The 15,947-nt window shown below is 51.1% G+C and overlaps 5 protein-coding genes across 5 annotated transcripts; 2 read left to right on the forward strand and 3 right to left on the reverse strand.

Moving 5' to 3' along the window:
- Positions 1 to 260: 260 nt before the first annotated feature.
- N7481_006369 (ATP-binding mismatch repair protein PMS1) lies at positions 261 to 3,116 on the reverse strand (the record flags this gene model as incomplete). Its single annotated transcript, XM_057265588.1, has 1 exon — positions 261 to 3,116. The coding sequence occupies one exon, from the start codon at positions 3,114 to 3,116 to the stop codon at positions 261 to 263; it is 2,856 nt and encodes a 951-aa protein (XP_057123308.1).
- Positions 3,117 to 3,814: 698 nt separating this feature from the next.
- Positions 3,815 to 4,067, forward strand: N7481_006370 (uncharacterized protein; the record flags this gene model as incomplete). The annotated part of the gene is made up of 2 exons (XM_057265589.1): positions 3,815 to 3,826; positions 3,885 to 4,067. The coding sequence occupies 2 exons, from the start codon at positions 3,815 to 3,817 to the stop codon at positions 4,065 to 4,067; spliced, it is 195 nt and encodes a 64-aa protein (XP_057123309.1).
- Positions 4,068 to 4,164: 97 nt separating this feature from the next.
- On the reverse strand, positions 4,165 to 5,680 carry N7481_006371 (HNH endonuclease signature motif containing protein; the record flags this gene model as incomplete). Its single annotated transcript, XM_057265590.1, has 2 exons — positions 4,165 to 5,313; positions 5,657 to 5,680. 2 exons carry the CDS (start codon positions 5,678 to 5,680, stop codon positions 4,165 to 4,167), a joined length of 1,173 nt encoding a protein of 390 aa, XP_057123310.1.
- Positions 5,681 to 7,249: 1,569 nt separating this feature from the next.
- Positions 7,250 to 9,796, reverse strand: N7481_006372 (uncharacterized protein; the record flags this gene model as incomplete). Its single annotated transcript, XM_057265591.1, has 1 exon — positions 7,250 to 9,796. One exon carries the CDS (start codon positions 9,794 to 9,796, stop codon positions 7,250 to 7,252), a length of 2,547 nt encoding a protein of 848 aa, XP_057123311.1.
- A 447-nt stretch (positions 9,797 to 10,243) lies between these two features.
- N7481_006373 (uncharacterized protein) lies at positions 10,244 to 15,828 on the forward strand (the record flags this gene model as incomplete). Its single annotated transcript, XM_057265592.1, has 6 exons — positions 10,244 to 10,312; positions 10,404 to 10,413; positions 10,455 to 10,490; positions 10,547 to 10,972; positions 11,532 to 12,049; positions 12,112 to 15,828. 6 exons carry the CDS (start codon positions 10,244 to 10,246, stop codon positions 15,826 to 15,828), a joined length of 4,776 nt encoding a protein of 1,591 aa, XP_057123312.1.
- Positions 15,829 to 15,947: the final 119 nt, after the last annotated feature.

A 15,947-nucleotide genomic window follows, 5' to 3' on the forward strand; every position in this document is an offset into this window, starting at 1 on the left:
ATGGAATTGCTGGGAGCTTGAAGAAGAAACCTGAGGAGGTGCGGAAAGGTTGGTTCAGTGGGTGGTGGTAATGCCCAGATGCGATGAGTACCTAGGTAGTGGGTACGATGATATATAGTTACCTACCGAGGTAGGTACTTAGGTAGTAGTAAGCCTGGATGGATTCCAAGGTTGCTTTCAATGTGCGAGTCGTTTTAAATATACCTTCAAGTTTGATACCTAGTCGGTATATAGTTTTGATCTGTTATTGGGTATCGCTTTTATGCTTCCAGTTCATCATCACCATCATCATCATCTTCTTCTTCTTCCTCTTCCCCTCCTTGGTTCTGTTCCTCCACGTAACGCCGATAGATATCAAGACTATCATCCTCTCCTTCCCCATATTCATCCCATTCATCCCACTGCCCCAAGCTCATCAAATGCCGCATAGTCGGTCGGCCATGCGGACAATTCCACGGTTTATCAATAGTCCCCATATTATAAACAACCCGCTGCATCTGCCGCGCAGTCAAAGTCTTCCCAATCATAATACTCGAGCGACAAGCACGCATCGCAAACATCTTCCGCACCTTACTAGGCCTCGGTACAGAGACCGAGTTAGCGGCCGGCGACTCAGACAGGAGAACGATCAACTCTTCAAGATCCCGCGAACCAAAGACAACTTCCTTGCTCAGTGGGAGAGAAATAAGACTACATCGTCGACCGATGGGTTCCTCACCACTCTCATCAACAGCGACAATGAATCCATTTTTCTCTAGAGCGGAGCGGTTCTCTAGAACGATTTCTTCTTCGACGGCCGTGAGGTCTAGACGCTGTGGTCGGACGAGCCGCTGGTTCTGAACTATCGTTTCGGACTGTAGACGCTCGAAATTGATCTTCTCATCCGAGGCGTGTTGGTCGATGATGAAGAGCTCGTCGCGGGTTTCGCCGGGTCGAACGGCAATGATGAACCCAAGGTTGAATTGGCCGATGATGCGCATCTGCGCGAAATCAGTCTTGCTTACTGTTAACGCAAGTCGGTCTTCGGCCGTTTTGCCGTCATTGGCTTCGATGTCTTCTTCGGTAGAGGGTTGTCTTTGTTGTTCAAGGCCTTCGCGTAATTTTGTCATTTGGGACTGCAGCTGCGAGATCGAGGCGTCAATCGTGCTGACTAGGTGGACTGTTGCATCGCGATGAACGGCGCCTTTGTTCATCTTGTTCAGGCGGCTGATGTTGTTTTCGCTTGGAAGCATGGCTTTCTCCTCTGCTTGGTGGATTAGATGCTGAACTCTGGCCTCTTCTTCGGCCTTTTTCTCGGCCTCGTCCATGTCTTGCTCTTTTGTGCCGGTATCTGTTTCTACTTCAACCGTCTCCGATTCCAGTTGGTGACGAGCCTCGCCTTGTCCAGGGGCATCATCGGTATCCTCAGGCATCGAAAAGGGCTTTTCCTCTTCTTCAGCTTCCTGTTCGACATCGCTCTCCTCACTGTTCTCGCTTGCAGAGTATTCAGCCTCCTCGTCTTCGTCTTCATATTCGCCTTCGCTTCCATCTTCCGCCTCCTCATCCCCAGCCTCATCTGGCTCCGTTTGTGTTCCCGGTGCGGCAAACTCTCTCATATGGTTTCCGAATATATTAGGCCGGGACGGTGTGTGGATAAGCCGTTTTCGCGCAGGACGTTCCTTGTCCGATGATCTCCGATCTGAAGTCCGTCTGCGCGGGGGACCACTTCCCACCACCGACTTAACAGTATGACCGCCAATCGTAATAGTAGCCATTTCCGCAGGAAGACGGCGTGGGCGCATTCTATCAAATGCATTCTGAACCACATTTGGCGTTTCTTCTGGCTCATCGATCTGATGGTCGGATGATGGCTGCGGTTCAGCGGAAAGTTGCGAAGACAGCTCCTGGGGCAATTCAGAGCTTCGTTCGTCAGCTATTTGATACTGGGACTCTGCTGTGATCTTTCCTCGAGGCTTGGCCGGAGTGCTGTCTGGCATTTGTATAGGTGAGGTGGCTTCTCTAGGTGGTGCTGATGGTCGTCTGGGCGCCGGAGTAGTTTCAGCTGGAGGTGAAGGCTCAACATCTTGTGGGCTTTCCTCGGTGTTGGTGGGGATTTCAATGTCATGCCGAGCAGGTGGGTGCTTGCTCTCAGCTTCTTTCTCAATAGACTTTTCGGCCTTGGATTCTTGAGACGGGGTGGCAGGGGAATCGGAAAGCTGATTGAGTTTGCGAGCTGAGACGAATCCCGGAAGAGCCCCGAGTGCCTGCTGCTTAGGGGTGGAAAGCTTTGGGCCAAGCACCTGTGACTGGGGTACAGTCTGGTCAGCAGTTTCAAAAAGCTGCACTAGAGACGTCTTGAGAGACTCGATCAAAGCAGCAGCATCATGGATTAGAATCTGTCGCTTGTCCGGCGATACATTCACATCGTAAGCATCCGTATCCATCTGAAAGTCCGCAAAGATAAACGGCGACTGCGAAACATTAAACGATTTATAAGCCTCATTAAAAGCCTTTGCAATCTGAGGCAGACCACAAGGTCGGGAATTGACAAAGAACATCTGTCGATCCGGAGTCTGACGCCCTTCTCCGAAGACAGGCCGAGAGATATGACCTTGAACAACCATCTGGTTCGACTTGTTCCCCCCACCTGCGCGTTTCATCGAAACAGATGGTTCAAATTCCAGTTTCAGGTCCAATGGAATCAGCGCAGAAAGAGTTTTCGCCCCATATACATTGGCAATGTTCTCCCTCGTCGTGCGGTTCGCGTTGGTAGAAAAAACGACGACATTTTTCGTCTTGCCAACGGTGTTCTTAACACTGAACCGGACGCCAGCACTGATACATGCGTACGCATGCAGGAGATTCAACACCTTCCCATATTCCCGTTTGATATTCTTTTCCAATTCGCGCCGGCGGACTGGAAGTCGCTTGAAGATCCCTTCTACTGAAGCGGTAGTCCCCTTCTGCCCGGCGACTATTTGTGTCTTTTGCAGCTTTCCGGAAGCTTCGAAGTCGAGTTTGTTTGCGCGGGGGGGCCTGATTCGCTTGAGCGGTGACGATGTGGAAGTTCGCGAGGGCACAGAGAGATGACAATGCCTCGCCGCGGAAGCCGAAGGTGTGTAAGCGTGAGAGATCATCGTAGGAGGATAGCTTCGAGGTGTAGTGTTTCAATGCTGAATGGCGAGCGCATGAATTAGCGCCTAGCACGGTGATGTTCTTCTCAAGGGTGACGCACCGATATTCTCGTAATTGTCCGGCGAGATTCCGCCGCCATTGTCCTGAACCTCGATCAAGTCCAGCCCGTTATTTTTAAACCGGACCTCTGTTCAAAAGGTATTAGAGTTGATCTGAGCATTTTCCACATGTTATTATCAGGAGAAGCACTTGCCGATTGTGGTTGCGCCCGCATCGAGGCTGTTCTCGACCAGCTCTTTGGCAACAGAACACAGGTCAACAATGACCTGGCCGGACTGGATTTGATGAACCTGGAGGAATCAGGGTTAACAGAGGCACCATCACACTCTGAGGAGTACTGGTAAGCCTACCGAATGAGCCTCGATGGCCTTGATGGTCGCCATTGTTCATGGCATGTTGAGAAATTCCGACGCGTCGCACTTAACGCGTGGAGTGCGAGTGCCAAGCTCCGATCTGCCTGACCCACAACGTCAACCCTGGCTGGCTGCGAAGTACTATAGTAAACTAAGACTACGTGCACCGCTCCATAGTTAGTTAACGAACATACGTAGGCAAATAATGAGAGTAACAAAGTCTATTTGTCCTACTATCTAGGATCTGTCTGAACTTTTCCATCATCCACTCCCCTACTAGGTACATCATGTGTAAGCACGTGACATCGAGTGGGCAACAGAATAGCCGACTCAAAAAGATTCATCCCTCGAACGCAGAGCGAAACCGACAAAGACGCAGAGCAGGACCGAGCAAAGACACAGAGCGAAATCGACAAAGACGCAGAGCAGAACCGAGCAAAGACACAGAGCGAAACCGACAAAGATGCAGAGCAGAACCGAAGCAAGGACACAGAGCAGAACCGAAGCAAAGACACAGAGCAGAACCGACAAAGACCTTAAACTCGAACTAACAAGACCGTAACCTCGAACTAACAAGACTGTAACCCAGAACCGACGGCGCCTTCACAACTTCCTTGCCCACGAAAAACTAGCGTCGCTATGGCTTGTTCTCTGGGCCGGAGGGGCTTGGTTGCTGGCCTCCTCGCTTGGGCGCAACATGCTTTCCAGACGCCTTAGACTCAGAGTCGGATCTCGGCCTGACATTTTCCGACGGACCTCCTTGCTCCTTGGAAAGAGGGTGCTTTCCTGATGGCTTTGACTCAGAATCAGATCGCTCTCTAACATTGAGGGGAAGAGACGACAAGCGGATCGCAAGCAGATCCTCCACGTTTGTGCTTCCGTCGGAAGCAAGAACTCCGAGCTCTTCATAATCTCTGAGGATTTTGTCGATCCTCTCTCCGTGGCCGCTCATGTGGAAAAATTCTGCGAGCTGGGCATGGATTCTTAGGAGCTCGGGATCCGGGAGTTCCCAGCTTCCGCTGTGTGACTGGAACGTCGCAAGACGATTAGTAGGTAGACATTTGAGTGCTTGCGACGGAATGTCTTTAAAAGTCTTTATGTGGTACTGGTTGCGGATGCCGGTTGCTACAAAACACATCCTGAATGCACTAAATTCGAAGTGAAGCGTTCTGTCCAGCATCATGGCGTTTTTCTCCGCATTGAGATGTTCCGAGGTAAATGACATGGTCTTAAGAGTCGGAAAGTAGCGGTTGATGTTCACCCAGGTATTTGCATGTTTCAGAACTTCTTGCGAGTCATTGCGATTGAAGGATCCAAGATTGAAGGGAAGAATGTGGGCAGCTTCAAGATTGGCCGTGTCGTCATCATCTGGGATATTCTCAAGACCGTTTTGCCAGGCTCGTGATGCGACGCATCTAGAGCCGTCTCTTTGCATACAGTTCCTTCGGAGTGCCTTCTGGGCACCCCTGGTGACCGGATCATGGTCTTGCGCCACCATGTTGTCGATTGAGTCCTCGATACCCAGCCGCGGAACCATTGGGGTTGGATTAGAGGATGTTTTGCCGCCTGCTCCTTTCATGGGACCCAACAGGCAATCGGTAAGGCTTTTGACCAGTAGTCGGAGGAGCTCGTCGGTTGCACATCCTGAGACGTCCTGTGCCAGATGGGCTTGGCCTTTGGGGTCAAGGATCTTGAAAAAGTCAAGGAGGAACCCCTTGGTCATGTCCTTCTCCTCCTTCTTCTTGGAGACGATTTCTTTGTAGTGATCCAGCCTCTGATCCAAAATCTAGCTTGATTATCAGTATTGAAATGAAAAGAAGACACAAAAGAACTCACTGTTTTAAGTGAAGGCCCGGAAGAGCTTGGATTTCGAGAGTGGGGTGTCCCGGAAGGGCCTGGTCTTCTCGGGGGTGATGACATTTTGCTGACACGAGAACTGAACTGAGCAGGAAACCGAGCAGCGAGGAGCAGCGAACTGAGCAGAGGGAGTGGCAGAGGGGAGTGGGAAGGGGAAGAGGGGAATGGATAGAGGAAGTGAGTGGGCAGGAAGGAGTGGGAAGAAGGAAATGGAAAGCGGATTAAAGAGGATTGTTGACATTCACTGGGGCGTGCTAGATCTATAGACATACGGTATACCCACTGGCAGCCGCCATTGGAGATTCGCACCTACCCTAGGGTACCGTACTAGTACCGATTTGGAGATATGTGGGTCACGTCACCTAACCGCGATGACACTAACACTAAGTATCAGGTAGTTAGTTACTGGTCGAAGATTGGGCTACTTCTCCAGAATAGTACTAGTCAGATTCGAAGAACGTTTGCTCCATTGACAACTAGTATCAGAGTATCTACTACTAGTATTAGATTGGGAAAAATTAGAAGGGGGCCTAGAGCTGGAATAGAGAGGCAAAATGTCCCCAGGTTTCACTAGGTTAGGTAACTGGCCACCTACTATAGTCAGAAACCATTTCCAAGGTCTATACAAGTAGTCTGTTCCTTCCAGCTATAGAGAATTATAATTGTAGTATTTGCCTTGTCTTGTGTTTGTTTGATGCCTTAGGACTCTGCTACTGTTACTACTAAAAACCAGGTATCCGTGACGTCTATTGTTCGCTGTTTTTGTTTTCGGATTTCATGAATTGTTTCTCGATGGAGGACGGAGGCATAAGGTTCTTCTCTAAATAATCTCGGCTTATGCCATGCGTGATAATACTTGCTACTAGGTAGTCATGATTGAGTAACAATAGAACTATTTCTTCGATCAAGTGGAATTGAGTAGTTGGTAGTTGGTAGTTACAGGTGGTGGGTAAGTACTGGGTGGTGACTGCCTCCCTAGGTATTTCTTTTCCAATTGTATACTCCCTCCCACACCGGCAAACTCCGCTCCCTCAAGTTCTTATCCACAATAACGATACCTCATTTTGGTCGAAGTCACGAACACAAGATTCAATACAAAAAAAAGTCAGTGAAATGCAAAAGACCCACAAACACCCCATGTTCTTCCTTGGCACACGAACCATATCTCTCCCAACGCCCAGTACGTTACGACGCCGCTGGACTTGATTGTCCTCATACCCAGTTCGAGAAAGCCTACACTCCTAGACCGCAAATGATGCAAATGATTGGGTTTCAGAAGCACATAGTGTTGATAACCATTGTCACTCTGATGCGGCTAGGAAGGGCGTCGTGGGCTTCGAAGCTCCTGCATAAATGGCACACATTCCCCAAATGATTTTCGGACTTGATGAACTAATGCGATTGCTGGCATCACATTTCAGGATTCTGACTTGCTGACTTTGATAAAGGGTTATTTTCGGCTTCATTCAAGTTCGTTTCCTGCTCCGCGTTCAAGTTTTCTCGGCTCTGGTCGCTTATATATTCGCGCCGTATCGAATTCCGAGTCGACTTCGAACCCGTCCTACCCGAGTAGGGCCCCGGTCTCGGATATCTAAGTCACCTACTAGTTATCATGGATGGCAAGGTCACGGTGTTCCTGCATATACTCTTGGGGGAATTGTGGTGACTAAAAGGGCTCAATGGAATGGCAATGCAGGGAAGAAGGAACCGGTAACCTTAGCAGCCCATCTCGGGAAACTGTATTATCTATTTCAAGTTATTCTAGGGCAATATGGATATCTCAGATACGTTCTCGTAAGAGTATGAATTTAGGACTGATAAATGCTGCCCAACGCTACCAGATATGCAAAATGAACAGATAAGATTTAGTAGTGTCTCGGAACTTGAACACGCTGAACAGAATCCGCAGCACCATCTAACGCCACACGAGATCCTCCATCCTCCCCATCATAAAATCGTCGCTCACGAATATAATACGGCCTCTCAACGTAGTCGCCCATAAGACGATCATCCACGATCACACTGACATCCCGACTGGGCCCAGGTCGGATACTTCCAACCCGCTGCTGGGGAATCTCATGTGGTTCTTCATACCGAGCGAGTTGGGGCCGGACACTTGCTGTTCGCATGACTCTCTCGGAAGGAGGAGCGGGAGGCTCATCTACGTAATTTGAGTGACGAGGAACATATTCAGCGACTTGGACGCTACCGCTGCGAGAATAGGGCTCGTGGCCTCCTTCCAACGGCGCGGCGTAGGCTCGTCGATCGTTGGCGACGGGACGGGCATAATCTGCCGTGACACGACGGTAATATTGTGGTTGTGGTGGTGGCATCTCCTGCACGTATCTGCGTTCAATGTATGGATCCTGAACGACGGATTGGGCACGGACACTTGGGGCGCGGACGGGGACTCGGTCATCGTATGTTTCGACTCGCGGTACTCTGGACATGGGTCGAGCGGGTGGAGCCATGGGCTGCATCCTATGTGCCGGGATCACTTCCTCATACTCGACGCCATTCTCGTCCACAATACGCCTGCGAGGCGCGGCCATGACCCGCTGCGGAGGTGCCTCCTCATAGTATGGCTCGCGATATATTGGTTGAGACATGTCGTCCACAGCAACATACCTGGGACCATAGGAATGAGGGACTTCTTCGTAGTAACCGGGATGTTCTGGTTGTGGCCTATCGATGACCGAGTAGGACGCAGCGCGGCTGCTGTTAGGGTCGACTGGCAGGTACTCCCTCGGATATTCTGACCGGCTGGCGTACTGCATACTGGCAACACGGCGCAAATCATCATCTTCACGAATAGGACGCCTAGTACTCATTCGAGAAGAAACTGCTCGTGGTGGCCCCTGGCCAACAGGGAGTTGATGGTAAGAGATTGGTTCGTAGATTTGTCGCTGAGCGTGATGTTCTTGCCTCTCAGCCACTGGCGTGTATTGTGGCGAAGCAATGTCGATATACACAGGACGTTCTTGGGTCGTCCTGTTGCGGACAATGGCGGGATCGTCTGCGAATGGAGGGGGCGAGACCGGCTCTTCTTTGATAAACGTTTCGGATTGATCGGCGTCGGTTATTCTCGAGGAAACCTGGGGAGACTCCTCTCCTCTGCCCTGTAAACGCCTTCGCTTTCGAGAGACGATATGCGGAGCTGGGCCATTGGGACTGCCACGGCCGGAGTCAGGATCAGAGTAGATTCGGTCAGAGTCATGATTAAGGCGCTCGTCTCGGAGTTGTTGAACTGAGGGTACTTTGGCGGTCGCTAGCGGTGAAACTCGCGATGGTCTCGGAGCAGCAGGTGATGTGATGTGGTTGCGAACTACCTTCACATTGTTGGCCGGGGAGACTGGTTCTTGCGCGAACCGGGTCTGTTCGGTGTATCTGGGCCTCGGCACACTTCCTGCCACACCTTCTTGGTATCGGACGGCTCTTTGATTGAGAGGTGGGGCAATCGGGGCAGGAGGGGAATACTCAGGCTCGTCCAGAACATCTAGTTGCTGAGGCTCTTGGGGTTGGTGGGTGATCTGGTTTTGAGCGGGGAGAGGCTGCTTCTGAGAGTAAGGGGCGCGCTGGTCAGCAACAGAGTAAGCATCTTGCATTTCCTGATCAGAGCCAGTTCGATTCAGAGCTTCAAGTCGCTGCAACTCATCTGCATATGGCTCTACCGGGGCGCGTTTGGCCGTGTCCGCCACTTGAGTCAGTGCCACCGGAGGAGATGGTCTTCGCTGCTCTTCAAGAGGCGGAGTCGAGTCAGGAGCTCTACTGGAGTAGAAGGAATTTTCATCGAAGGAATCGCTCGGCCCATTTGTCTCGGGAGGTTCGCCCATAGAAACGGGATTCGCGATTTGCAGTGCTCGTTCCAACAATTGCGAGACATTGAAACCAGGTTTCGTATCCTGGGCTGCGAGCTTGTTCTTCACCTCATACTTCAGATGCTCCGTCTGGTCCCGCAAAGTCCTTTCCAGCCTCTGCCTCTGTAACTGAAGCTCTGCTCTCACCAAATCATCTGACTTGGTCAAGAAGATAGGGTCAATTTCCGAGGCGGGTTTGGGAGCTATGCGGGTGGCCGTGGACGGCAGGTTGCTGGCCACTGGGCCTTGACCTTGACCTTGACTGCGACGTGGGGATTCAGACGAGGTCTCAAGAACGGCGACATGCTCAGCGAGGGTGTTCGAGGGCTTGATCTTCGCAGGTTGGGTGGACGCGGTGCCATTTTGGACATTTCGTGCTGTAGGCTTGCGCACAAATTGCTGGGGGACCCTGAGGCGTGGATGTGAGCCTGCGAAGATGTCATCGCTGATTTTCAAGATGCGCTCGTATTCCTGGACCTCGTCTGCAGTTATTGCTGCGGTGGCAGCCATCGGACCTGTTGGAAGGTGAGTAGTGGAACCATGTGCCGTAGCCATGATCTCAAGGGGGAGAGAGCTGCTTCAAGTTGAAGACGGCTGAGATTAACTCTGAATAGTGTCTCTTTTGCTTGCAAGGCAGTTGAAAAGTGCTATGACTTTTGAATCTCCCTGCCTTTCTGATTTGGAATCGCGCTGCGAGTTCCAGGACCTTTAAGCTCATCAACTAAAAAAGGGAGCGGTAAAAAAAGATGATCGCGGGTCGCGTTTTTCTGCGGCAGGCGCTAACGTCAGAAACCAATGAGGTCCCGTGATTGCCCCCCGAGGTTCCCCAGCCTTGAATTTCTACCTTGGGTTTTGCCCCAGCTTTCTTGATAACTTTGAAGCCATCTCAATTTATCCATGCATCGTGCATTTGGTCGCTTAACCAGTCAATTCCTACGTCCTGTTTCATTCTCACCGAAGTCTCCACCTGGTTCTCCTTTCATCCTTCGCTGGAACTCCACAATGACAGCAGTCAACGGCGCAAATGGAAGTGACTCACGGCCCGTGTTCTTCTTCGATATTGACAATTGTGTACGTCTGGACTGGTAGATTCGCATGGTCGAATGGTCGCATAGCTGGCTAACGTTATTTTTTGATGTCTAGCTTTACTCTAAATGTACAGTTCTGCTCTGGTATATTTGAGCTCCGAAGCTATACTGACAACTACTTCTAGCATGCAACATTCACGATGAAATGCAGACACTTATAAGTAGATGACCCTGGAATCGGTGACAATGTTATGCAAAAGCTGACAGATTTCTTCAGATAAGTTCTTCGTCAAGCATCTGGAGCTTACTTCGGAGGACGCCCACATGCTCCACCAAAAGTACTATAAGGAGTACGGCTTGGCTATTGAAGGCCTGACACGCCACCACCAAATTGATCCTCTTGAATTCAATGAAGAAGTGGATGATGCCCTTCCTCTCGATAGGATCCTGAAACCGAATCCCAAGCTGCGCAAGCTGTTGGAGAGCCTCGACACCACCAAGGTGAAACCTTGGTTACTCACCAATGCCTATGTCAACCACGGAAAACGGGTGGTCAAGTTGCTAGGAGTAGAAGACCTTTTTGAAGGTATCACCTATTGTGACTATGGCCAGTTACCGTTGGTTTGCAAACCCAGCCAGGACATGTATGCCAAGGCAGAGAAGGAGGCCCGCGTTCCCAGCACGGAATCGTGCTACTTTGTCGGTACGTCAATCAGGCCCACGGGGTGCCTCGTCTTTTATCTTGCTACCCGTTCGCCGCTAACTTACCATGTCCAATGTACAGACGATTCGCACCTCAATTGCACACATGCCCAAGCTCGGGGGTGGACGACAGTTCACTTGGTGGAACCGGGTGTCACCATCCCACGTATCCCTGCCTCTAAATATCAGATCTCGAGCCTGGAGGAGCTTCGAACCCATTTCCCTGATATTTTCAAATCGCAGGGAAGTGACGCGGTTTAGAATTATGTTGTTATGGGCCTAGAGGCCCTTTTTGTTGATACTAGACTTGCGACAGGGACAGGTCTCGGAAAGACGTCCTTTGTTTTGTCCGACTTTAGACAGTGGGATACCAAGGAAAGGAAATAGATTATCATGTTAATGAATCCAAGACTACAATGAATCCAAAACACAAGAACGCCTAATCTATCGTAGTGAACTATCAATCATGCAAGTCTCCGTTGATGATAATGTTTCTGCCTCAGGCGACAATCGATCGGCGGAGCGCGTCTAGAGCTCCTGGCCGGACTGGACTCCTTTAGTGCATCCCGTCTCTCCTCTGCCACCAACAACATCAAACCACCCCTCCTTTTGGTCAACAACTGTTCGTCGTCGTGGATCATTGATCCCTACACTCGCGATGACCGGACAAGAGATTTCCCCGGGTTCGGTCATCAGCCTGACCGATGGGCGACAGGCCACGGTCCGCTTCCTCGGCACCACCCACTTCGCCGTTGGAGATTGGATTGGCGTTGAATTGGACGACGCTACTGGAAAGAACGATGGCCAGGTACAGGGTGAACGGTACTTTCATTGTGAGCCAGGATACGGCATGTTCATTCGCCCAACGGCAATCGCCGCAGTTCTTGAACAGCCAACGCGGGAGAGTAAACAAAGCGCCAAACCCGCCCCCGCTGCTGCTGCCAGCAGACAAAGCGGAATCACTCCTGGTGCAAGGAAACCCGGTGCGCTGCCTGCGACGGCTGTCAAGCGACAGAGCACCAATGCGACTGGATCGCCTACACCTGCACCAAGAATGGCCCCTCGAACTTCAATCAGGGTATCATACCTTCTCCCCGTCCCGCTACCGCAAATCGTACTAACTAGCCTTCTCCTCTGCAGTCTCCTACAAAGTCCCCGACGAAGCAGCTTTCTGCAGCCTCGAGCCGTTCATCGCTAGGAGGTGCCGCCCGCACTTCCACCGTCGCCCCCACTGCCACCAGACCTCGCCCGGCTGCTCATGCTTCCAGACCCTCTACCGGTGCATCTACGACCCAGCCCACTGCCAGGGCTGGCCGACCCTCGACTATTGGGGCATCTACAAGGACTTCGCGAGCAGGATCCGCGGTGTCTAGCACAGCTGCCGGACTATCCAAACGACCTTCTTTGCGGCGGATTGCCCCAACAAAGGCTTCGGATGGCGGAGAAACCGGGGCAAGCGGCCAGTCAGAAGAGCCAACCGATGCGGATTCTCTTGACGCGGAAGGTGAAACTCCTCAAGATGAAAGACGAACGCCTGCTCCCGCTCCAGCGCCTGCGCCCAAAGCTTCCAGACAATCTTTGACTGCCAGACCCGCGACAACGCGTCCAAGTGCCGCCGGTACATCATCCCGGCCCATCCAAAATGCAGCGGTGACCAGGGAGTTAGAAGAACTTCACACAAAGCTCCGTGTCATGGAAAAGAAGCGTTCTGAAGATCGGGAGAAGCTCAAGTCACTGGAGCAAGTGCAGACCGAGCGCGACAAGTTCGAGAATATCATTCAAAAGCTACAAGCCAAGTATTCACCGCAGCAGATGGAGATCACTGAGTTGCGCAAAAAGCTGAAGGAAACCGAGGCTCGCCTCGAAGAGGTTGAGCGAATGCAAGCCGAGCATGACTCGCTTATGGAGATGGCAACTCTTGATAGAGAGATGGCGGAGGAAACGTCCGAGGCATACAAGCATGAGTGCGAAGCGCTTCGATCCAAGATGGAGGAGCTTAGCTTGGAAGTGGAAGTTCTTCGCGAAGAGAACGAAGAGTTCAGCAACGAGACCAATCCGGAAGATCGATCCAGCCATGGATGGTTGCAGATGGAGAAGACCAACGAACGACTTCGCGAGGCGCTTATCCGTCTGCGGGACATGACACAGCAGCAGGAGGGAGACCTTAAAGATCAGATCAAGGAATTGGAGCAAGACCTGGAAGAGTACTCTGCCGTCAAGTCTGACTATGAAGCTGCGAAGGAGAGACTTCTCGTTGCGGAGACGAATGTCGACGATCTCAAGCAACAGCTTGAGACTGCGTTGGGTGCCGAAGAAATGATCGAAGAGCTAGCCGACAAGAATATGCGCTATCAGGAGGAAATTAATGAACTCAAGGCTGCTATCGAAGATCTAGAAGCTTTGAGGGAGATCAGTGACGAGTTGGAATATACCCACATCGAGAACGAGAAGCAGCTTCAGGAAGAGCTTGATTATAAAGAAACTGTCTTCAATGAACAGGTCAAGAAGAACGAGCAGCAAGAGGAGGCCATCGAGGAGTTGGGATATACACTGGGTCGCTTCAGAGAATTGGTCACCAATTTACAGACTGATCTGGAAGACATGCGGTCATCTCAACAGATTTCTGAAGCCGAAGCTACAGACCTCACAACTCGCTCAAGAGCCATGATGAACCTTAATATGAAGCTCCAAGCTTCAGTGTCCAAGGCTCAGACTAAGTCAATTGACGTGGAACTTAACCGGATGGAGGCAGAGGAAGCGGTACAACACCTTTCGATCATCAAGCTATACCTTCCCGAATATTTTGACGGGGAACGAAACTCGGTCTTGGCTCTCCTCCGATTCAAGCGCGTCAGCTACAAGGCTACCATCATGAACAACACTATCCGCGAGAAAATTTCCGACGAGTCTACTCTCGCGACCCCGGACGAGCTTTTCCATTCCCATGAAGTTATTGAACAGCTGCTCTGGATTGCGACCATCTGTAATCAGTTTGTCAACCATATTAGTGCATGCACTCCAGACGAGTTTATAAACACCAAGGCTGCTCTTTTCGAAATGGAGCCTGTCGAGCGCACACTGAACTTCTGGGTTGAGAACTGTAAGAAAAACGAGGTGAACATGCAGAAATTTGGCGTGGAACTACACCGGTCCATTGCTTTGCTTGCACACCTGGCAGAGACTATTCTCCCATCGACCCCGGAAATGTTTGCCGACGAGATGTGTATGCGTGCGAGCCTTTCCCAGTCATACCTTGATCATGCTGCCAGCGGTATCACAAATATCAGGGCCCTGATTGCTTCAAAACTTGCAGCTCCAGAGGAATCATCCGAAGAAGGCAGTGGCAGTGAGGAGAACGCATTCACTCTCAAACAGCTTGATGTCTTCGTTTCCCAGGCTCGTGGCTTGAAGGTGGCTACCGGGAAGATTTCTCGGGCTCTTGAAGAACTGAGATCACGATCCATGGCACCTTTAAGAGAGGATGCTGATGAGCCTTTCAAAAATTATGAAAGCGCTACTCGTGAACTCTCCCAATTGACTCGAAAACTTGCCCACAATATTGTGGTTCTTACTAGTGATGAAAGTCGCACAGAACCATTTGCTCTCCAAGAGATTGTGGACAGCATGGCTCAGTCATTCGCAGGTATTGTGGCGTCCGAGGATGGCCCTCAGGATCCCAATGATCCAATTCTACTGCTTCTGAACAGATTGCGCGACCTGGGTGGCCAGCTCGATGGGCTTGACTCAATTTCTTCGAATCTCTCTCGTACAGTCGAATTCGAAAGAGGCGCATTCCCTTGGATCGCTCGAGCGGAGGAATTAAAGTCAAACAAGACCATTTCACCGGATGCGGATGAGGAAATTCGTCGCTTGAAGAATGAGGTGCACGAGGTTTCTACAGCTCTTGGAGTCAAAGATAACACCCTCGAAGAGCGAGGAATCAAAATCGAGCTCCTCGAGTCACGCATGCGTGAGACAAGCAAGAAAGCTTCCATGGTCAAGGATTTGGAAGCGAAGATCGAAGAATTCCAGTCATCTGAATCCGAGCTCCAAAAACTTGTAGAGCGACAAGCAGTCGAACTCCAGGCTGTGGAAAAAGAACGCGAGGAAATCAAATCCCGTTACGAGAAACTGAAGCACATGTCTGGCGCTGCCGGCGTGACCACCACCGGAGATGGCATCGTTATTGACAACGAGGCCTCCCTCGCCGCGATGCAGGAGAATGAAACCCTCCGTGCTGAGGTTGAAAGCTTGCAATCTGCCGTTCGTTTCCTCCGGGAGGAGAGCCGTCGCTCAAGCCTTCTTGACCCTTACTCTGTACAGCGGTCGACGGAGTTGCACGCCTGGCTGGATGCACCACTTACCCGGACAACCCCCACCGTCGAGCAAGAGAAGATTCAGCGCACAGCGCTGGAAAGTCGCGATGTCTTGACCCATCTCCTCAAATTGACGAAGGAAACTCGCGTCTGCGACTTGAAGTCCACAATGGCCCCCACAACGACGGGCGAGGAGGACGAAAAGACCAACCGCAACGCATGGCGACCCTCGAAGTCTCGTCTCCGCTACCAGGTTCTCCAGCAACGCGAGAATTTCGAGCACTGGGCCGAATGGCGCGACGATATTGTCCATCACGAGCGTGAACAGGATCGTTTGGCTGCTGCTAAGCGCGAACGTGCACTGCGTGATCGTATGCCGAAACATGCTCATAAAGCCTCTGTTGAATTTCCTCAGGGACTTGGGCATGGGATGATGGGTCGAGCGTGGCAAATTCTTGGTATGCAGAATCAGAATCATCGGAAGAATGGTTCGGTGAGTATGCCTGCTGCGGATGGGTTGGAGATTGTGTCCTCGGACTAGTTGGCCCATTGTTCTCCGGGGATTCTGTGACTTTTGGCTTTTCATGTATAGCATCGATATTTTTCTCTTCTTGTTTCTTCTTTGTGTGTGGCTTTGACAAGATACCCCTTGCTGCACAT

Source organism: Penicillium waksmanii (genome assembly GCF_028829765.1).
Source record: "Penicillium waksmanii strain IBT 27052 chromosome Unknown utg000005l:1.0-5232799.0:1.0-5237142.0, whole genome shotgun sequence".
Lineage (NCBI taxonomy): Eukaryota > Fungi > Ascomycota > Eurotiomycetes > Eurotiales > Aspergillaceae > Penicillium > Penicillium waksmanii.